This window comes from Symsagittifera roscoffensis, chromosome 3 (assembly GCF_963678635.1).
Source record: "Symsagittifera roscoffensis chromosome 3, txSymRosc1.1, whole genome shotgun sequence".
Taxonomy (NCBI): Eukaryota; Metazoa; Xenacoelomorpha; order Acoela; family Convolutidae; genus Symsagittifera; species Symsagittifera roscoffensis.
The window spans coordinates 43,021,437-43,045,488 of record NC_087064.1 but is presented as its reverse complement, the minus strand read 5'-3'; the positions used below and the strand labels follow the sequence as shown (position 1 = coordinate 43,045,488).

The window sequence follows — 24,052 nt, the reverse complement described above, 5'->3', positions numbered from 1 at the left end:
GATAAAACATAAGCCGGAACAATTTAGGCCGAATAACGCTTTCAAGCCAAAATAGAAAAAAAAAAAATATATATATATATATATATATATATATATATATATATATATATATATATATATATATATATATATATATAACATCAGAATTAGTAACTTTCCAAGTTACGAAAATAATCAATAGAACTTTCAAGCCGAAAAAAAATTAAAATAATAGAAATAATGCAATGTCAGAAGTCGTAAATTTATAAATACAAATGAAAAAAAAAACACTATCAACGGTAGTAATCAATCCGACAAAACAAAAGTTCGGGCCTGAGTTGCCGCATTCTCGCGATTCACCCAACGAGGGATTAGTCGCTGCAAATGGCACCTTTGCAAACCATACCGTTTTTTGGAGTGCAGAGAGCATAATCGAATCGGGTTTTTGTTTTCGGAGCAGCCAAATCGACTGGGCTGCTCCGTTTATTAATAGACGTGTGGCTCCAGCCGATAGAGGCTGCAACGTTCCTTAGACTCGGCGAAAACAAACCGGACGCGCCCCAAATATTGGGCTAAAACAACAACAAAACAAACAGCCAACAGGCAGTTCGAAAAGAGTCAATGAATGCAATTAAACAGAAAAAAACACCGAATTGCTTTTAGAAAAAATTGAATATCAAAGAAAAAAAAGGTGCCCTTAAAGCTCGATTAAAAATGACACAATTTGGGAAAACTGGATCAATAAAAAACTTTTAATTTCGTTGGTTAATCTGATAATTAAATTCCGTTTTCAAAATTACAAGTCAATCACGTTTTTCATTTCTGCTGTTCGACAGTGGAGTTTGCCTTTCTTTCAAGAAAGGAAATGAAGTGAACTTGAAAAGAAATCTAAAGTGAAACAGCGAAAAATCACCAAAAAAATAACACACCAAAAAATCACCAAGACCTAATATCAGATAATCTAAGTATTATCATAGTAGACTAGGAACACTCACTGGGCGTTCAGGCGCTGTTTATTATCCCTTTCTACCCTGCGTCTCTCTGACTTCTCAACCCAAGTCCTGTAGTTATATTCATGTGTTCTAGCACTGGCAGTCACGGCAACTTCGTTCTCGTTTCCCCCACCTCCCTCAAAGTCCAAACGAGGTACAAAGGATGGGGATTTCATCTGGTCACCTGAGTCTCTACAGTAAACATAGTCATACAATAAAGCTAAACTCTGGCAGACAGCTGGCAAAACACATCCTAAATAAAAAAACATCAGCTTGTTGACTTTTTGAGAAATCACGCGACCTTATAATTGAAAAAGCACTTATTTCACAAGCACTTAAAAACTAGAGGCCAGCTAAAGCTGGAAATTCCTGTTTGATAATTTTTGAAACTTTTGTATTGATGCGAAAGGACAAGGGTAATTTCAAAAACAGACCTTTAGCAAAGAAAAGTAAATCCCAATATAATGACTTCAAAATCTGTTAATTTCATTAAAGTTAAGTTTTCAAGTTTTCTTAAAATTGAAGTCATTACAAGAGCTTGTTAGATTGAAAGATGCTTAAAACGTTGCTCATTACATTTGGGTGGGTACTTCTCGATAGAAGTCAAAAAGTTTCAAAAGTTTCGAGAATTTCCCACAACTTTTTCTAACCGTTGAACCCAAAATCTCAGATTTGTGAGTGTAATGACGTCAAAAGACGAGAAAAGACAGTTTCAAAAAAAGGTCAAAAAATCAAAAATTCGACATTTCCGAGTACCAAAGTTTTTGTGCAAAAAAATTTGGGCTTCACCGCTTATGCAGGGGAGCTTCCCACAACCTGTTCTATCCGTTGAACCCAGAATCTCAGATTTGGGAGGGTAGTTTTCGAGAAAAGGTAAAAAACATTCAAAAATTTGGGTCAAAAATTCCACCCACACACTTTTTCGAAGGCTGTAGAAAGTGGGGCAAGGTAAAAAGAGACTAGGAGTTTATGCAGGCACACAGGAGAGTGGGCGGAATTTTCATTGGTACCACTTTTTTGAAAATCGGCAGAGTAGTTTTTGAGAAAAACTAAACTTTTGAAAAAATTTTCTGAAGCGACTTTAAAAAAAAAACAATAATAAAACTAAAAAACAACAATAAAAACCCAAATCCATACGCTAAAGGTCAGATAAAGCTGGAAAATACCTGTTTGATAATTTTTGAAATTTTAGTATTGATGCGGAAGGACAAGGGTAATTTCAAAAACAGACCTATAGCAAAGAAAAGAAAATCCCGACTTCAAAATCTTATAATTTTTATCAACTACTTCAATTTGCTTTAAAATTTGAGTGATTACAAACGCTTGTTAGGTTGAAATATGCTTCAAACATTGCTCACTAGATTTAGGTGGGTATTGTTCAGAGAAGTCAAAAAGTTTCAAAAACGGTAAGAAAAAATCGAAAATTTGACTTTTCCGAGGGTCATAACTTTGTGTAAAAAAATTGAGCGTAGCGGCTTGTGCAAGGGAGCTTCCCACAAGTTGTTCTATCTATTGAACCCAATATCTCAGATTTTGACAAGTAGTTTTCTAGAGAAAGTATAAAAAAATCCTAAATATTGTGTCAAAAATCCCCCACAAACTTTTTCGAAGGCTGTAGAAAGTGGGGTAAGGAAAAAGAGTGGGGTAATGAATAAGTCAGCTGAAATTTACGTCATTAGAAAGATATAAGCTTGATTTGCGTGACTGTTACATAATATCATATAACAGTTACGCACTTCAGGCAGCTTTACATGATAGTTGTTTTATAATTCGGCTGGTTAATATGCTACTCCGAAAATAAACTTTTATTCTTTTCGATTATTATACCAATTATAATCTGAAGCAAAAAATTCCCCAAGGTTCATCCCTTAAATTGTGCTTGAAAATGACATACAGTGCATGGGGAAAATGCATAATTAGGTATTGTTATTGAGACCGCCCTTTCCAATCAAGAGTACATCAAAATTACTGGAAAAATGGCATATTGAACAAAAAAAATTTAACGCTACTTGCTGAGTGCCTGGCAAAGGGAAACTGATGCATATCAATACCCTTGTATATTTTCAAGAAGTTATTCCCTGAGAGTCATTCAATGAAAAACTGACGAACATATTGAAAAAAAAAACACTCGGCAATCAATTTTATTAACTCTTTTAATTTAGAAAGTCAATGTTCGAAAGTATAGACCAATGAGCTGTTAAAAATTAGGCAGTGTCAAATGACAAACAATATTTAGCTCTTCCGTCGAAAAAAAGTTTTGCTGTTCGATAGTGAAGCTTGCCTTCCTTTTAACAAGGAAATGAACTGAACTGAAAAAGAAATCAAAAGTCAAACCTCGAAAAAGTAAACTTGAGGCTGACCAAACCAACTCAGAGCAAGCGAAAACATCATTTACGAACAGTGAAAAATCGATTTGAAAAAGATTTGATTTTGACCAGTGTAGCAATTTGAGAAAGTTTAAATTAATTGCTTTCCTAAATTTTTTTTAAATTGTCCCAAAATCGAGAAAGACAAACATTACGCCGAGAAGTATGCAGATCATGGCGCTTTAGTTTGAATTCACTATCAAGCAAAGCATCAAGCTATTATGATTCAGTGATTCTGTAAAAAAAGTTTGACTGTGTTTTCCAATTGTATGTTCCGTTGGAAACGAGTTGATAAACACAAGGAAACATAAATTGAAATGACTTTTTCACTTATTAGATAAACTTAACCCAATTTGAAAAAACTGGATTATCAGGTGAATTTTTTCATCCCCTGGGAAATCTGAAATTCAAATCCGAAAGTATAAGTCAATCACGTTTTTCCTTGCCTTTAAACTATTGCTGTTAGAGAGTGGAGTTTCCAGGGGAGCTTCCCACAACCTGTTCTATCCGTTGAACCCAAAATCTCAGATTTGGGAGGGTAGTTTTCGAGAAAAGGTTAAAAACATTCAAAAATTTGGGTCAAAAATTCCACCCACACACTTTTTCGAAGGCTGTAGAAATTGAAACAAGGTAAAAAGAGACTAGGAGTTTATGCAGGCACACAGGAGAGTGGGCGGAATTTCCATTGGCACCACTTTTTTGAAAATCGTCAGAGTAGTTTTTGAGAAAAACTAAACTTTTGAAATAAATTTCAGAAGCGTCTTTAAAAAAACAATAAAAAAACTAAAAAACAACAAAAAAAAACCCAACCCCATACACTAAAGGCCAGATAAAGCTGGAAAAAACAGTTTGATAATTTTTGAAATTTTGGTATTGATGCGGAAGGACAAGGGTAATTTCAAAAACAGACCTATAGCTAAGAAAAGAAAATCCCGACTTCAAAATCTTATAATTTTTATCAACTACTTTTTAAAATTTGAGTAATTAAAATTTAACATTTTTAAAATTTGAGTGATTACAAACGCTTGTTAGGTTGATATATGCTTCAAACATTGCTCACTAGATTTAGGTGGGTAGTTTTTTAGAGCAGTCAAAAAGTTTCAAAAACGGTAAGAAAAAATCGAAAATTTGACTTTTCCGAGGGTCATAACTTTGTGTAAAAAAATTGAGCGTAGCGGCTTGTGCAAGTGAGCTTCCCACAAGTTGTTCTATCCGTTGAACCCAAAATCTCAGATTTGGACAAGTAGTTTTCTAGAGAAACTATAAAAAAAAATCCGAAATATTGTGTCAAAAATCTACCAAACACTTTTTCGAAGGCTGTAGAAAGTGGGGTGAGGAAAAAGAGTGGGGTAATGAACAAGCCAGCTAAAATTTACGTCATTTGAAAGAGATTAGCTTGATTTGCGTAACTGTTACGTAATATCATGTAACAGTTACGCACTTTAGGCAGCTTTACATGATAGTTGTTTTATAATTCGGCTGGTTAATATGCTACTCAGAAAAAAAACTTATATTCTTCTCGAACATTATACCAATTATATTCTGAAGCAAAAAATTCCCCAAGGTTCATACCTTAATTTGTGCTTGAAAATGACAGACAGTGCATGGGAAAATGCATAATTAGGTATTGTTATTGAGACCGCCCTTTCCAAACAAGAGTACATCAAAATTACTGAAAAATGGCATATTGAACAAAAAACATTTAATGCTAGTTGCTGAGTGCCTGGCAAAGGGAAACTGATGCATATCAATACCCTTGTATATTTTCGAGAAGTTATTCCCTGAGAGTCATTCAATGAAAAACTGACGAACATACTGAAAAAAACACTCGGCAATCAATTTTATTAACTCTTTTAATTTCGAAAGTCAATGTTCGAAAGTATAGACCAATGAGCTGTTAAAAAATAGCCAGTGTCAAATGACAAACAATATCTAGCTCTTCCGTCGAAAAAAAAGTTTTGCTGTTCGATAGTGAAGCTTGCCTTCCTTTTAACAAGGAAATGAACTGAACTGAAAAAGAAATCAGAAGTCAAACCTCGAAAAAGTAAACTTGAGGCTGACCAAACCAACTCAGAGCAAGCGAAAACATCATTTACGAACAGTGAAAAATCGATTTGAAAATGATTTGATTTTGACCAGTGTAGCAATTTGAGAAAGTTTAAATTAATTGCTTTCCTAAATTTTTTTAAATTGTCCCAAAACCGAGAAAGACAAACATTACGCCGAGAAGTTTGCAGATCATGGCGCTTTAGTTTGAATTCACTATCAAGCAAAGCATCAAGCTATTATGATTCAGTGATTCTGTAAAAAAGTTAAACTGTATTTTCCAATTGTATGTTCCGTTGGAAACGAGTTGATAAACACAAGGAAACATAAATTGAAATGACTTTTTCACTTATTAGATAAACTTATCCCAATTTGAAAAAACTGGATTATCAGGTGATTTTTTTCCCTGGGAAATCTGAAATTTAAATCCGAAAGTATAAGTCAATCACGTTTTTCGTTACCTTTAAACTGTTGCTGTTAGATATTGGAGTTTACCTTCAATTTACCAGAAGAAATGAACTAAACTTAAAAAGAAATCAGAAGTAACAACAGCGAATTATCAAATTTGAGCGAGCCCGAACAAATTTGAAAGCTGTTCCTAAAGATATAGTCTGAAAAACGTTAATCAGCTCTTAAAAACCCCATTCGAGCAGCGGCATCACTGTTTCACACATCGGCAAATCTGCACTTCGCATACAAGCCACAATTGCGAAAGAGAGCTATGTAATTGCAAGAAACAATCAGCCAACTGATAGTTGGAAAAATTTAATGAGCGCAAGGAAAGAAAAAATTGACTTGTTTTTCGAAAATTTAAACTTCCACTTCAACTTCCGAATTTTAACGAAGAAAATATACCGTTAAAGCTCTTTAAACTTCTCAAACAATTTAGGACTGGTGCTGTTGTGATTAAATCAACCCAATTTTGAGAAAACTGGATCAATAGGTAAAGTTTTTATTTTGCTGGGAAATTTGATAATTGAATTCCAATTTCGAAATTCAAAGACAATCATATTTTCATTTTTGCAGTTCGATAGATTAATTTACCTTTCCTTTAAAAAAGGAAATGAAGTTAACTTAAAAAAAAAACCGCGAAAAATCAAACACGCCGAAAAAATCACCAATACCTATATAAGAGTAGTCACTTCGTTCATTACTCTTTACAAAAACAAATCAACTTGGAGGAGAAATCTACGTACTCATGGATTGGGACCACCGACACTCAAAGAGATTAGAGCCACAAATTACGAGAATTTGTCTTCCTGGCAGAGACAGCTGTCCAAGCTGTCTAAGAGAGTTTACATAACAGTAAATACTGATGGCGGATAAAACACATGCTACTAATCGTCGCCAAGAAAATCGCACACTAATTTTCTGAGCAAGATTTTCTGTGAGTTAACCGGGAAAAAATTAACTCGTATTATACCTCAAATGTTTACTATGTAAGCATCGATTGTGTTTTTACTTAATTAACCAAATGAGAGGGACTGAAGGAAGACATATCATATTACATAACAGGCAATACGTAATTTTCAGACGCAGAGACGAAGCATAGCATCGCAACACTTGCGATACAGTACACATATATCAATGCAGGCTGGCAGACAAAAAACGTCCAAAAAACTTGAAGATTTCATTTGTATTCCACAAAAAAATATCAACTTGGGGAAAAATTTGAGAACGGCAAAAAACAGCACATAATCAAGCGGTAATTAGGAAGACAATGTTTGGGTAGACATTAAAAGAATCATAAAATCTCAAAGACTACAAATTCTTGCCTAACACTCATCCAAAACTTTTTTTGCTTTGAACGACCTGTTATGAGGCAACTTAACCAATAAAACATGAACCGAAATCATTCAAAGCGAAAACGTAATAATTAAAAACCGGCATCTTTAAACATAGACAATCGAAGATAGGAAAAGAGTAATGAACGCAAGTAAACATTAAAAAAAAACAGACTTTCTTGAAAAAATCTTTCGAATTTCAAAGAAAAAATAGATGCCCTTTAAGCTCTTTTAGTTTCTAGAACAATTTATGATTTGCGCTTTTTTGATAACATGAAACCAACTTGAGAAAACTGGATCAATAGGTAAAATTTTTATTCCGCTGGGAATAAAAACTATCTTAAAAATAAATTCCACTTTCGAAACTAGAAATCGTTCACGTTTTTTTGCGCCATTTCCACGTTCGTATTTGGAGAGTGCTATTTACGTCACTTTCAGCAGATGAATTTCAATTCAGCTCAAAAAGTGCATTATACTCAAGAGCATAAATATTTTAAGACTTTTTTCTGAAAAAAAAAACAAAAAATAATCAGCAAGACCTATATAAGAGTCTTCATTACGTTCATTACTCTTAAAAGTAATACGGCACTCCAATATGGTGAAAAAATCCCTGATTCTTCAAGAAAATCCATGCTTCGGATAATCGGTTAACAAAAAATAAGCAGGATAACGATAGTTCGACAATTCAAGCTATTCCAGAAAAAAAAAACAAGCTTCGAGCCCGGGACCATAAGCTCCCAAGGCACGCCCTTTACAACAAGATTTGTAAGGTTTTTACGGGAAAGAAGTCTAGGTCCCTATTACAAGTATAATCGAAAATGAAACAAAAAGGCTATACCTTTTTACAGTACTTTTATGTGCGCTTTCTGACTTCGCAATTGCTGGCTCATAGTCGTATACGTCCTTGTAATGTCGTAACGCAGAGCTCGTCGCTTCGGTGTAGCTGTTTATGCGGGGCGTGAATGGTTTGTTCGGCGAGGTAAAGTAGTGTTCGTGGTAGTCTAGAGGATCATATGAACACCTCAGATTGTTCACAAACCGATTCTGTGTGGAAGATCTTGGAGGGTTGAAATCTTCGTATCCGAGAGGTATGTCCACCTGAAATAACATTGATCTCTTGTCGATGAGATGACTTCCCAATTCACGGACATAATTTACTTTCCTTGATCTAACAATAAATTAGTACAACAAATAAACAATTCACGGATGTTTTCGACAAGTTGTAATCATCATTCTCGAAATAAATTGTATTGAGCTATTATTACTAGATTGGTAGTATCGAAGTCCAAACAGACCAAACTAACAAGCTGCTCTGCTCTAAAAATAAATATTCACACAGAGGCGAAGCTACACTTAGCGTACACGTGCGAGAAAATAGAAAAACGCAACTATAAAAAGGCCACGAAAAAGGAGAAAGGGGAATAAAAAGCAATAAGTCTTGGAAAGTTATAACATTCTATGCGCCGGATTCAAAGCAGAGAACAAGAGATTCAGAGTCTTACGTCCTACCAATTGCTCCATGCCCTTTTGTAGACAGTCAAATATTCACGCCCTGCTGAAACTGGAGGTAAACTGACTTCAAAAGGTCAAAAAAGGAATTAACCAAAACCGCTGTAGTTTTTCTGCTGAAGTAAGTGATTTGCTGCTTTTTAGTGAAAATTCCTACCACTCGTTATCTTAATTGAAACTCCAATCCCAGATACAGCTGGGTAGTTTTCGATTTTCCAAAAAAAAACTGTGAAAAAACCAAAACAGACTTTTCCTTAATCAATAACGCTTTTTCTAATAAAACAATGGAAGGCTCCTAGTACAGGTCAGACGTCTAAAAGCATTCTTTTTGTCGATTGAACCTTACCCTCAGATTCGGCTAGCTACATATCGAAAAAAAAAACTGACATAAACGGTCAAAGATGGTCTTCTCCCAGGTTTATACTGATTTCTCTAGAAAGCCTGGGGAGGCTTGAGCAGTAAAAACGCCTTGTTCTTTCATTTGAAAATTAAAGCTCGAATTTGATAGGGCAATTCAAGTAAAATATCAGAAACCGGAAAAAGGCTAAAAAAAAACAATTGAACTTTTTTCAGGGCCATGTTGGATTTTCTTCAACCAATAATGCAGAAAAGATCCCAACCTTTTTGTCTTGCGGATTGGAAAAAACGGACACCGTAGTATGACACAACGTTCCGCTTGCGTTATCAATGCAATGTCAACAAAACTTCGGTGCTAAATTTGACGGGGAACTCAAATATTATTAAAACATAATCGCATCAAAAAATAAACAATAGAAAAGTGTGCGCGCATCAAATCTCATCAGCTCAAAGATTCAGGCGAAGGACGTCTCTATAGACAAAAATGTTTCCATTGCTCGCTTCGAACAAATTCAGTTTTTAATGACTACTTGTTTCCTGCGATTTGCTAAAAAAAACTGCTGCTCTTTTGAGGCGTAAGCTTTCAAATTCACCCACCAAGTGGGAAGGTTCGTAAAATCTAAATCCCATTTACAAGTACAATAGCTCACCTCACTTATTTTTTTAATTCTAGCTCAGAAGGCAATTGATTGCAGAATGGCTATTTACATTTACAAAAGAAGGTCAAACAACAGAGCGATAAGTTCAGACCGTAATTTATTGCCACTGGAATGCTTTGTAAAATATGAAGGTCGAATCATAAGTAAAACCCTAAAAATCCAGTCCATAAGAAATTTATGTGTTACGATGCAAAATCTGATTTTCAAGAATAGTTTTTCAAGTACTGGAAGAAATTATACCATATCGAACCTTTTTAAGGTTAAAATTATTTTATGATTGAAAAATCTGAAAAATTTCACATCAGAAAAAATTAGAAAAACAAGCGAATTTTTTCCACATTCATGTAAGATTTTCTAAAGAAAAGTTTAAAAACCAATAATACAGGAAAGATCCCTACTTTCTTGTCTTGCGGATTGGAAAAAAATGGATATCGTAGTATGACATTACGTTCCGCTTCCGTTATCAATTCTAAAAGAAATTGGCTAATTATTTTTTGAGAAAAGTGAAAAAAAAATGCACATAAACGGCAAACAAATAGATTACTCCTTGATTTATATTGATTTCATTATATAAGTTTTTCAAAAACAAATTTTCGAGCATCAGAGGAAATTAGTTTTTCAGGTAGCAGACGAACTTTACTTGTCCATCCACCGAAAATTTTAAAAACCAAGCCATTATAAAACAGATTCAGCAAGGCGTTTTGTAACAAAAGTGAAAGAAAAATTTGTCAAAAACGATCAACAAATGTACTTGGTTTATATTGATTTCACTACCAAAACCAAAGAGTTTTTCAAGAAAAAATTTTCGAGTATCAGAGGAAATTAGTATTTCAAGCACCACGATAACTTATACTTATACATCAAATAAATTAACTCAAAGCAAAGTTTTGATCCGCCGAAAAAATTTAAAATCCAACCCATTGTCAAACAGATTTGGCAAGGTGTTCTTTGATAAAGAAAGAAAGCAAGAAAAAATTGACAAAAATAGGACCAAGGAGAACAGTAGGACTTCTCCTTGGTTTATACATATTTCAATAACAAACTTAGGAAGTATAAGTTGATGCAGTGAAACTTTTTTCCATTGAAACCTTAATCTGAGATTTATTAGGACAAACCCAAAATAAAAAAATCTCAGAAAAACTAAAAAAAGAAATGAACTTTTTTCAGCGCAATGTTTGATTTTCTACAGAAAACAATTGTGGAAAAAATAGACATGGAAGATCCCTATCTTCTTTTCTTGAGGTTGAACCCCTTATCAGATAAATTGGAGGGATTTTTCTGGAACGAGCTAAGTTCAAAAACGATCAAAAAATATCACTTTTCAAGCAAAATGCTTTTTCTTTTGAAACAAAATCGAACCCTTATGCACTTTCTTCAACTTTTAGATCGCCAGAACTTTTTTATTTGAAAACTAGGACGTAGAGGTTACCGCAGAGGAGACACTCATGACAAGCCCTATCAATTAACCTTTTACCTTTTGCTTAATTGTTCTGCCAAACTGAGACTAATGAAATAAATAGGAATAAGAGGATCAAACAGCTCCCACTTGGAATGTTTTGAAGGGCGTTGAACGCGGGCCAGGTAAAAAGAGACTAGCTTAACACGCATAACTACAATGACGCAAGTAGTAGTAGTTTAGGCACTTAAACACCTGGGAAGGAGGTGAGCAGGATACGGATTCGTGCAAGAGCAAAACATAAAAATTACTTCCTTCAATTGTACTAATTAATGATTAATTTAGTCTACACAACTGTATCCTGCTCCCCCCGCCCCGAAAAAAAAACTAAAATTAAACTATTATTAACTGAAGTAAAAGTTTTAAAAAATACTTGAACTAATTAATAACTACTTTTAGCTCTCTACTTAACCCTATCCTGCCCCCCCCCAAAAAAAACTATTATTCAAAAGATAATGTTGCAGTCTGCTTACCTTAACGAGTTTTAGCCCACAAAGTTTGAAGTAGTTATCCAAAATCCACCATGAATAACTTGTAGCTAACCAGTAGTAATTATATTACAAAAAAAAAGAAATAATTAAAAATCAATTTTTTTTAATTAAAAATTGATTTTAAGTTTTATTGAAACCCTCTAGATCAGACCATTTCTCATGTACACTTTTATTTATTCAAATTGAGAAAAACATTCGAAAAATTTTCCTGTCTTTTCTTTTCTACTAATTCATTTCGAAAAACTTCTATATCAATCCAGGCTAAATTGAAAGTTTCTATAGCTTTGCTCAAAAATCATTACAATTAATTGATAATCAAGTTCGAGTTGTCGCAATCAGAACGTTGAAGATTGTATAGTAAACACGCGCAAAGTTTTATAGAAATATTTAACTCTTTAAATGAAATCTCCAACGACTCTGGTTTTTGGTCAGAAGATAACGATATACCGGAAATCGAAACAAAAAATTTGAAAATACATGGATTAAATCATCTGGAACTGTTTGTGTTTTAAAAGAGACGAAAACCAAAATAGATAGAAAAGTAGAAAAGCTATCACGCGAGTCAAAGAACCTGTCTACATAAAAAGATCAACATCAGTACAGTAGCAATTAGTAATTAAAGAAATGCAGTGAAAAAATGTAAATTGTTTTGGTTTAACTTCTCTTAAAAGTATATCAAAAAAGTTAACACAGCAATCAGTGAGATTGAACGCGAGTAAATTTAAACATCAAAAATACATGCAATCATTTGTTCAGAAAAATTATTGCAGTTTTTTATTATTTATATTTCAAAAATGCTAAAACTGATTATTAATTCGAAGGCTTTGTAGAAAAAGTATCAATTAGAACGCGACATTTCCAATAGAAGTCATAGATTTTTAAATCTGATTATCTAATTTGATGTGGTTATCAACAAGCCAAAAACCACGATTGACACACTCGTATGTTTTTTTAGTTGGAAGCACTCTCTTATTTTCCAAGTGGATTAGAGCCTTTTGTTTATGTTAAAGCCTTTTGTTTTGTTAAAGCCTTTCATAGCCATTTTGTTTATTTTCCTGATCACTAAAAGCACAGTACGTTTCACTACTCAAGCAAACCATCTCAGTTCCAATCCATTCCACTTTAGTAGAACTAAGATCATGGGCAAAATCAAGCCAGAATGGGCAATTCAAAAACTTCATGTTCAATATGCATTGGAAAGTAATAAGACGAATGTTTTCACATAATGTAATAACAGGATAAGGAAATAAATATACATGATTGAAAAACAAAGCAAATTCGCTTTTAGTAGGGGAGTCCCACTTTTTTTAAAATTTCTATGCACACCTTTAATCTTGCATCTTTTTTATCGCTCTTTTGCATTTAAAATTCAAAACAATTTTCCTTGTATAATATATCCATGTATTCAATGTATTTCTTAAAATTAAAGTCCGAATGTGCACCAAATCTATCATTTTCAACAGCCAAAATAATTTCTGGACTAAAATACATATTTTCTGAATCTGAATTCGGTAAAAATCTGATAAGACTAGTGATAATCAAAATTTCAAAAAAAAACATCAAAATTCTCCTTTGCAAAATATGGCGAGGAAAGAAAAAGCTTCATTCTAGATTAAATAAATGATGAAAAAATTTATAATCAACTTAAATTTAAAATTGCGCACAACTTAAACCAAAAATTGGCTGTAAATTAAAATCTAGATCTAAATCTTTTTCAAAAATATCATTGAACGATTGAATAAAACTGAAAAACACAATTGAGGATTCAAATTTAAGGATCTGTGTGTTTTTATCACCTCAGACATTTCTTTGCGCTTTTTTTTGATAACATGAACTCAACTTCAGAAAACTGGATCAATAGGTAAAGTTTTTATCCCGCTGGGAATAAAAACTTATCTGAAAAATAAATTCCACTTTCGTAATTAGAAATCGTTCACGTTTTTGGACCACAGAAGATTAAAATTATCGTAAGCTTTATGCTGTCTCTCTTTTCCTGAGATTTTTTATACTATCCACTTGCGCAGGGACGGAAATGAAAAAAAAAATAATTGATTTGACTGGGCAACCGTTTGGGCACCATTGGGGGGCTGGTGGTGGAGGGGTAGAGCAGGATACGGTTGAGAGAGAAAGAGAGAGAGCTGGATTAAACGGTCAAAGATGGCCTTCTAGGTTTATACTGATTTTTCTACAAAGCATGGGGAGGCTTATGCAGTGAAATCTATGTAGGGAAAATCGAGAAAAAATATCAGAAACTGGGAAAAAAAGCTTTTTAAAAGTAAGTTAACTTTTTTCATGGCCGTGTTTGATTTTCTACAGAAAAGTTTAGAAACCAATGACGCAGGAAAGATCCCTACCTTCTTGTCTTGTGGATTGGAAAAAATGGACAACGTAGTATGACACTTCGTTCCGCTTGCGTTATCAATGCAATGTCAACAAAAATTACGGTGTTAAAATTGACGGTGAGCTCAAATATTATTTAGATATAATCGCATCACAATATAAACAAACGAAAAGTGCGTGTGCGGGCGTCAAATCTCACCAGCTAAAAGATGCAGGTGAAGGACATCTCATTAGAAAAAAATGTTTCCATTGCTCATTTCAAACAAATTCAGTTTTTAATGAATACTTGTTTCCTGCGATTAGCCCCCCCCCCCAAGTGGCAAGGTTAGTAAAATCTAATTCCCATTTAAAAACACAAAAGCTCACCTCACTTAATTTTTCAAAGTCTAGCTCAGACACTAAATGATTACCGAAAGGCTATTTATATTCACAGAAGAATGTAAAACAACAGAGCGATAAGTTCAGACCGTAATTTTTTGTCACTGGAACGCTTTGCAAAATATGAAAATCGAATCATAAGTAAAACCCTAAAAATCCAGTCCCTAAGACGTTTCTTTGTTACGAAAGCGGAATCTGATTTTCAAGAAGAGTTATTCAAGTACCAGAAGGAATAATAGCACCTTGAACCTTTTTAAAGTGAAGATTATTTTATGATTGAAAATTCTGAAAAACATCACACCATTAGAAAAATTTAAAACAAGGAAACTTTTTTCAGGGCCATGTAGGAACTTCTACAGAAAAATGTAGAAACCAATATTGCAAGAAAGATCCCTACCTTCTAAACATGCGGATTGGAAAAAAGGGTATAATAGTATGACACTACGTTCCGCTTGCGTTATCAATGCAATGCCAACAAAACAGAAAATTCAACAACTTAACCCAATTACAAAAAAACTGGCTAAGTGTTTGTCGAGAAAAGTGAAGAAAAATGCACAGAAAAAGTCAACAAATAGACTAATTCTTCGTTTATATTGATTTCATTCTATAAACAAAATCGAACCCTTTATGCACTTTTTTTGGACTTTTTAGAAAGCCATAACTTTTTTCTTTGAAACTAGGACGTTAAGGTTACCGTAGAGGAGATACTCATGACAAGCCCTATCAATTAACTTTTTACCTTTTGCTTAATTGTTCTGCCAAACTGAGACTAATGAAATAAATAGGAATAAGAGGATCAAACAGCTCCCACTTGGAATGTTTTGAAGGGCGTTGAACGCGGGCCAGGTAAAAAGAGACTAGCTTAACACGCATAACTACAATGACGCAAGTAGTAGTAGTTTAGGCACTTAAACACCTGGGAAGGAGGTGAGCAGGATACGGATTCGGGCGAGAGCAAAACTTAAAAAATTACTTCCTTCAATTGTTATAATTAATAACTAATTTAGCTCTCTACACCACTGTAGCCTGCTTCCCCCGCCCCTTAATTAACTATTATTTATTATTAACTGAAGTGAAGGTTTAAAAATTACTTGTACTAATTAGAAACTACTTTTAGCTCTCTACACAACCGTATCCTCCCCACCCCCCCTCCACCAAAAAAAATAGTATTCCAAAACTATTGTTGCAGTCTGCTTACTTCAACGAGCTTTAGTCCACAATGTTTGAAATAGCTATCCATAACCCACAACGAGTAATTTGTAGCTAACCAGTGGTAATTATATTACGAAATTTAAAAATAACAGTAATTGAAAATCAATTTTTAAATTAAAAATGATTTCAAGTTTTATAGGAATCCTCAAGTTCAGACCATTTCTGCTATACACTTAAATTCAAATTGAGAAAAACTTTCGAAAAATGTTCCTGTTTTTTCTAATTTATAATTAATTGATAATAAATTTCAAGCGCTCTCCCAAAAATGAGTTGTCGCAATCCGAACGTTGATGATTGTATAGTACTCACACGCAAAAATTTATAGAAATTTTGAGTTCTTTAAATGAAAGCTCCAATGATTCTGGTTTTTGGTCAGGAGATAACGATATACCGAAAATCGAAGAAAAAGTTCACCACCCATGAAACTACCTTTGCAATGCAGGTTTCGGATTTTTTAAGGGTAAAAAATTTGAAATATCAAAAATACATGGATTAAATCATCTGGGATTATTTGTGTTTTAATAGAGAAGAAAGTCAAAAAAAGATTAAAAAAGCTATCACGCGAGTCAAAGAACCTGTCTAGATAAAAATATCAACATTACACTCCCAAGTATTTTCCAGTAGAGTGGTCCAAAATCAAGATTGTCACAGACAAGAAAAATAAATCACTCAGCACGCCTGTGAAAAATGTTGAGCTGTCTTCGGCTAAAAAATTGTGGATTAAATCAACTATTCTTTTAAATCAATTATTCATTGGTTCTGAAAACCAATGAATAATTGATTTAAAACTTCAATCCATAATGTTTTTACATGATTTACCAATAAATTCATTACAGTAGCAATTAGTTATTAACTAGAAATGCATTCAAAAACTGTAAATTGTTTTCGTTCAAATTTTCTTAAAAGTATATCAAAAAAGTTAACACGGCATTCAGTGAGATTGAACGCGAAAAAAAAATCGACATTAAAAACATGCAATTATTTGTTCAAAATAACTATTGCAGTTTTTTATTTAAAAAAGCACTTATGTTTCAAAAATGCTAAAACTGATTATTAATTCCAAGGATTTGAAGAAATTTTATCATTGAGAGCGCGACATTTGCAATAGAAAAAAATAATACAATTTTAATCTATTCATATGTTTTGAATTAGTTATCAACAAGCCGAAAACCACGATTGGCACCCTCATATAATTTTTTAAATTGAAGCACTCTCGTATTTTTCAAGTGGATTAGAGATAGTTCTGTTAGAGCCTTTCATAGCAGTTTTTATTATCATCCTGATCATTATAATCAAAGTAAGTTTTACTATTCAAGCAAACAATCTCCGTTTCAATCCATTTCACTTTAGTGGAATTAAGAGCAGGGCAATATCCAGCCAGAATGGGCAATTCATAAATTTCATGATCAATATGCATTGGAAAGTAATCAGACGATTTATTTCACAAAAACGTAATAACAGGATAATGAATTAGATATTTATGATTGAAAAACAAAGCAAATTCAGTTATAGAAGGGGAGCCCCACTTTCTTGGAAAAATTCTATATACACCTTTAATCTTGCATCTCTTTTATCGCTCTTTTGCATTTGGAATTCAAAATATTTTTCTTTTGTAAAAAATCTATATATCCATGTATTTCTTAAAATTAAAGAACAAATGTGCACCCAATCTATCATTTTCAAGAGTGAAATTAATTTCTGGACTAGAATATATATTGCCTGAATCTGAATTCGGGGAAAATCTGATAAATATATAGTGATAATCAAATATTAAAAAACATCATCAAAAATCTCCATTTTAAAACATGGCGAGGAAAGAAAAAGCTACATTCTAGACAAAAGAATTAATTAATAAAAAAATAAGACTAAATAAAAAATATATATAATCAACAAATATTTAAAATTGCGCATAATTTAAACCGAAAATTCGCTGTTAATTAAAATCTAGATCTAAATCTTTTTCATAAAAATCATCGAGTAAATGAATTAGACTGACAAACATTTGTGAGGAATCAAATTTTAGGTTCCATGTGGGTTTTATCATCTCAGACTGAGAGCAAAATTTTATTAGATAATTTAATTGGACTTGGGTTTGGATATTTGAAAAGTAATTTCATCTCTTTCGTTTTTCTAGCGATTATTTATGTTAAACACTTACAATTTGTACCACAGAAAACTAAAAGACATCTCAGTTTTACTTGGGTTTGGTTATCTGGAAAGTAATTTCTTGATCTGTCTCACTTTTTCAGAGGTTATTCAAATAAAAACACTTGGATTTTGTGCCACAGAAAATGAAACCAAATTAAGCTGTCTCATTTTTCCAGTAACTATTCATATAAAACTTTCAGAAGTTAAACCAATTTTAAATTCATGATCTGTCCCACTTTTTCCGGTGGTTTTTAAATAAAACACTTATAATTTGTACCACAGAAAAATAAAAGACATTTCAATTTGACTTTGGTTTGGTTATCTGAAAAGTATTTTCATGATCTGTCTCACTTTTTCAGAGGTTTTTTTTAAAAAAGCACTAAAAATTTGTGCCACAGAAAATTAAACAAATTAAAAACATGAGCTGTCTCATTTTTCCAGTAATTATTCATAAAAAACACTTAGAAGTTGTACCAAAGAAAATAAAACCAAATTTAAATTCATGATCTGTCTCATTTTTTCCAGTGGTTACTTATATCAAACATTTAGAAGTTGGACCATAGAAAACTAAAACCATCGTAAGCTTTACGATGTCTCTCTTTTCCTCAGACTGTCAAAACTATCCACTTGCGCAGGGACAAAAAAAAAGAAAAATTTAATTTGATTGGGCAACCGTTTGACAACCTTGGGGTCGTGGGGAGTGTAGCAGGATACGGTTGAGAAAGAGCTGAAATTAATTATTAAAATTAAAAAAAAAGTATTTTTTTTAAACTTCGGTCATGCTCGATTGAGATATAAGTTGATTTATTATGATCCAGAACACGGCGATGAGAAAAAAAATTCAACCAACACAAATTCCAAATCAGACATGCGCAACAACTAAATGGAAAAAAAATCAATTTATTTCAATTATAAACAATTTTCTAAGTATTTGGTGAAATTTGTAGGCAAAAAAATCAATGAGCCCGGACGTATTCAAGATGTAATCATCCATTTCAAATTGATTTGGCATGGTGTTTTCTGATAAAAATGAAAAAAATTGACATAAACGGTCATCAGATGGACTTCTTGTTTATACTGATTTCACCACCAAGCTTAGGTAATATTGGCTTATGTAGTGATTTTTTTTCTTTCCATGCATTAAAACTTATTCTGAGATTTGATAGGACAGATCGAGAAGAAAAGAAACTCTCCGAAAATTTGAAAAAGGAAATGAACTTTTTTCAGCGCCATATCTTCTTTTTTTGAGGTTGAACCCCTAATCAGAGAATTGGGAGAGTATTTTTCTGGACAGATAAAAGTTTCTTTTTAAAAAAGAGAAACCTTTTACGCAAAGAAAAAGTCTACCAACTGTTATATTGATTTAACTCTCCTCAGATTAAAGGTGATTTGAAAGAAAATTTTCCTACAATAGTCTGAAATTGAACATTATATAACGCCATAACTTTTTCTTTTAAAAATAGGGCGTAACAGTTAACGTAGTGGAGATACCCATCACAAGCCCTATCAATTAAACCGTTGATCTCACGTTAGGCAGGGCAATTAAACAAATGAAATAAATAGGAAAAAAAAAGGATCAAACAGTTCCCACATTGAATTTTTTGAAGGGCATAGAACGCGGAGTAAGGCGAAAAGAGACAAGGTGAACACGCATAAACATATTGACGCAGCTGGTATGGGCTTTGGAATCATTGTTTGCCCAATCTCCTGTTATACTGATGTTTTAAAACGGTCTCAATCTATTGTTTACTTTATTTAAAAAATAGAATAACAACAATTTAGCAGACTTGAAATGGAGCACTTTATGAAGTCATTACATTACACTATCTGCTTCCGAAAGCCTTATCTCAATCGGGAAATCCAGCTCAATTGTTTGTATTTCAAGTTTTGACATGACAAGTTTGCAGACTTGCAGTAGATTCAAGTTCACGAAGGTCAGCCAATTTGATACAAAGCTTTTACTATTTACCGGACGGCCACTAAGAAATTATAAGCTTGTAGAGCCCATTGAGCGAAAAACAAAAAAGCTATAAAAAATAGTTGTAGTAACTAAACATTTGTGAGCGATACGTTTCAAAACTTTGAACACCACGACCGACCTGAATTTTTTTCAAATAAAAATCAAGTTCTTTCCTTCAAGCGCCACACAATCAGTTTATTAAGCAAATAAAGCACAAAAGTAATCAACAAATAAAATGAAAGTTCCTTACAACACTATAGAAATCATTGGCGTGGAAACTAATCCAACAAAATAAAAGCAGAGAAACGAAAAGCCGTCATTTCAATTTTTCCAGGAAAAAATCCAATTTAATACTTACTGAAAAAAAAAAACAGACCAAATGGCAACGAGCCCAGATTTGCAAGACAAGTAGTTCCCGGGATAGAAGTCTGGGTCCTGATTAAAAGACACTTACTCTTGCAATTAGATAACTATATGACAACAATTGGAAAACAATCTGACTTCGAGCACATTAATATTTTCTCTATCAGTCGTTAACTTATTTCTACAAGTCATATCTCACCAATCTTGCAGTAGCGGTTGAACGTATATTGGCATTGTTTAGCTCAGGGTAGTTCGATCTAGCAGATTTACTCCGATTTTTGGCCATAATATCTCTTCCTGTAAAATATGAATAAATCAAGCACAAATGCCATGTCGAGAATCTATAATTGAAAAGCTTAAAACTCACGCTTTTGACTATACTTTAAAGATTTTGGTGGTCCATTGTCGATTCTTGCTAGAAAAAAGAATGATAAATTCGATCTTTTCCTTAAACAGTCCCACTCATTCCAGTACAACATCAACCTTCAAACTTCATCACCATTAATCATCTCAGAATAAAACTTCCTTCTACACTAATGGACAAAAATTGAGCGCAAATTAAATTTTTTTCCCTCTAAAATGCCTGTTTTCAAAAATTATTCACTGGAATTTTAAACAATACTTTTACATAAACCAAGAGCAAATGATCTGAGCTATCCTCTATGAAATTAACAAAATTTGGTTTTAAAGACTTACCGGTGTTTCCGGGTCTAAAAATGCCGGTTTCCACCATCTACACTAAGTTTTGCATCAGAGAGAACTCTTCTCGAATAAGCAGAAAAAAATTGTTCATGCAACGCAAAACATAACGATCGATAAAATTGGTTTGTTCAGTGTGACAGTTGATTAACTCAGCTGTTTCTTTCATTTTTATGCCTTTTGAAAAACTTAAGGCAGATGGTGAAAACTGGCATTTTCAGACCCGGAAATACTGGTAAGTCTTTGAAAACAAAAATCGTTAATTTCGTAGAGAGTACCTCATGTCAATTGCTCTTGGTCGAAGTAATAATTTTGTTAAGAATCTCAGTGGAGGTTGTCCAAAAAAAACAGATATTTTAGAGAAAAAAAAACATGGACGTTCGCTTAATTTTGTGCTTTAGTGTAACAAAATGCTTCAAGTCGAACGTGACTGTCAATGTACTAACACTTTGCAGTTGTTATTGCAGAAAAATAGTGTAGTTTCTTGTTATCTATTTCATATTTCCGCATATGATTTCTATCATCCATCCTAAACACTAAAACACAGGATAGATAACAATTAGGGGCCTCCGTAGCGAGCTGCGAGCTGATAATCAGAAGTTCAGAAGTATCATAGCAATCGCGGTCAATGTCAGGAGTCTCTTCATCACACATTCCAGTCAAAATCCTGGGCATTTTCTAGAAATCGAAACGATAACGAAATAAGTTAAATAGAACACCCGGAGAATTTAACATTCGCCCGGAAGTACAAATCGACGGAAAATAAAGCTAGCGTCTAAACCCAGCTTCATATGCTTTTAACCGTCTCTACCAACGCCAGTTCTATGTATGGTCAGTAAATGCATCATTTAAGTCAAAATTAAACTTAAACTGTGGATACAAACAAAAAAAGAATTAATTCCCTTATTAAAAATAAGGCAAAATTTTTATAAATAGATGAACAAATATATGTTAAAAACTAAGATCTACAGAAAGAGCAACGGCACTTCAAAAACCAAGTGCATGAGTTTTCACGATTGAAGAGTTTAGAGCGCTCTAGTAAGAAGTCTTTGAGAGTACTGCGAAAACGGCGCAAAGAGGTGAAAAAGTCGATCTCCGTTGTTTTCAGCATGTACTTCACGGCACGTGCTGTTCGGTGGGTGAAGAACGTCTCGGTTGACCATCTTCTTGCGGTTTTCACTGTCATCAACGCGCTGGATCTTAGTACCAATCATAAGCTATGCATCGCGAAAATGGTATCCGAACAAAACAGAGTTAACACAATTAGAAAGAGTACAAAAACGAGCTACTTCATGGATTACAAATAACTTCAAAATGAGTTATACTGAAATACTGAAATTTTTAAAGCTCCTTCCACTCTCAATGTACTTTGAATTACACGACTTAGTTTCACTACTAAAAAACAAACATGACATTGATTTGAATACAATCATTCATAAAAACGAATCGCGAATGAGACAAGCAACACGTGGTGAGATTGCTGTTGATGCAACAAGACTGATGAAATCAAATGAAAATTTTAATGTACCTTCTAATACGCTATACAACTATTTTAGCCAAATTGTGGTTTTCGAAAATCAAGATTATGACAGCCTGAAATTATCTCTAACAAATACGTATTGGAAATTCTTCCACAGAAATTTTGCAGAAAACAATTTGTGTATGCGGAAAATTCTTTGCTGGTTTGGAAACTGCAACCCACCGGGAAAAATTACGAACTTATAAACGAGTGTTCAAAACCCATGGAGAAATCCTAAAGCCTACCCTACTGTGCCAGTCGGTCATATTTGGAAGTTTGACCTTGAGGAACACGAACTACAAATTTTGGGAAGAATTTTAATTTTTCAAAAATTCAAATTGAGCCTGCCATGCTCAAGTTTCTCGCAAAAACTAAGAATCTCAGAAATAAAAGATCAGAACGACCGATTTACAATCGCGGGAAAGTACTTGAAAAAGCTGCGGGAAATTACTATTCGCAATTTCCAGATACAAAATAAACGCGAGTAGAGCCGTCTTATCCGGAAATAGGAGAAGAAACGATTGCGAAAGGAGAACGTATTTATTCGAGGTGAACCAGAGTGAACCCTCAGTGGAAAGGTGGACAGCTGGGGTGTCCCAAAGGTTCAGACAAAACTTCAATTCTTGAGTCAAAACTTCTTTCCCTTGTTGAAATTATTTAGTAACGAACTTCTCAAATTATCCTACTTAATTCTCGAGTTGCTTACCGATTTAGTTACTCCAATTCTTGAGTGTGCTGGTATGTGAAAACCCGAATTTATTTTTCTTGAGTGTGTTTTATGATTGTTATGTTGAGATAAGGAGAGTTTTGGGTTGGTCCATCTGAAACGGATCAAAGTTCCACTGACTAATAAAAAGTAACTATGCGGATTGTTCCGACCCTGTTTTTAACGGCGTTCGTGTATTTTGGGTATTTTGAGACCTAAATATGGGGACGTTTAAGCAGTAATGGGTTTTTAGTCTCATGTCGCAAGCGAACCGAATTGGCTCCGACCGTTTTGAGGTAGAAAAACACGAGAGATAGTGTCCCTGACTCTTGAGCCAATGGTTATAGGGCCTATTCTTCTTAAGCCTCATATGTGACCGAAGTAGGCGACTGTTACATAGTGTTTTAATGGCGCTCCTGGGTGTTTTTACGACATCATGACTACGGAGTCGAACCCACTTGACGCAGCTCCGGGATTCATGCCCATTCTAGAGTACCGGTGGTACGGTTCAGCGGGAACGTGTAAACCTTCCGGTTGTACCATGATAGCTTTTTAAGAAAACTCGAGAAAACTTCCTGGTACGCTCTCCAAACGAGGCTTAGCTAACCGAGTAAGGGGGGTAACTAGGGGGGATGAAAAAACGAGCAAAAGACAAAAAGTGAAACAAAAACCGAAAAAGAACAGAAAAAGGAACAAAAACTAGAAAACAAAAAAAAATGACAGTGAATTTGACACCAAATTAGTTGGATCAAAACTATATATTAATTAAATAGTATATCCATACTGTTTTTTGTAAGACTGATCGAATCGATCGTTTCAGCAATCTGAAAAGGTGCCCGAGTGTGGGGCGTTCTGAAGGGTTTTCAGATAGCTTGCAACTTAGCTGGACCATTAGGAGACGTGACTGGAACAGGTGACCAGTCGAGTGGGAAAGTGGTTCACAGGGACTTAGCTGAACCATTAGGAGACTTGACTGGAACAGGTGACCAGTCGAGTGGGAAAGTGGTTCACAGGGACTTAGCTGGACCATTAGGAGACTTGACTGGAAAAGGTGACCAGCCAAGTGGGAAAGTGGTGCTGGTGATCAG

The 24,052-nt window shown here is 33.8% G+C and overlaps 1 protein-coding gene across 1 annotated transcript in view; it reads right to left on the bottom strand.

Moving 5' to 3' along the window:
* LOC134842596 (spermatogenesis-associated protein 7 homolog) overlaps positions 1–24,052 on the bottom strand; it is a 532,288-nt gene that overhangs the window by 2,917 nt on the left and 505,319 nt on the right. Inside the window, exons 2-6 of the mRNA XM_063859011.1 lie at positions 21,186–21,278; positions 20,408–20,455; positions 20,240–20,337; positions 8,006–8,265; positions 975–1,163 (exon numbers count right to left, since the gene is read on the bottom strand). Of these exons, the coding sequence (XP_063715081.1) occupies positions 975–1,163; positions 8,006–8,265; positions 20,240–20,337; positions 20,408–20,455; positions 21,186–21,267 (677 nt within the window). The 5' untranslated portion in view covers positions 21,268–21,278. The remainder of the gene's footprint in view (positions 1–974; positions 1,164–8,005; positions 8,266–20,239; positions 20,338–20,407; positions 20,456–21,185; positions 21,279–24,052) is intronic.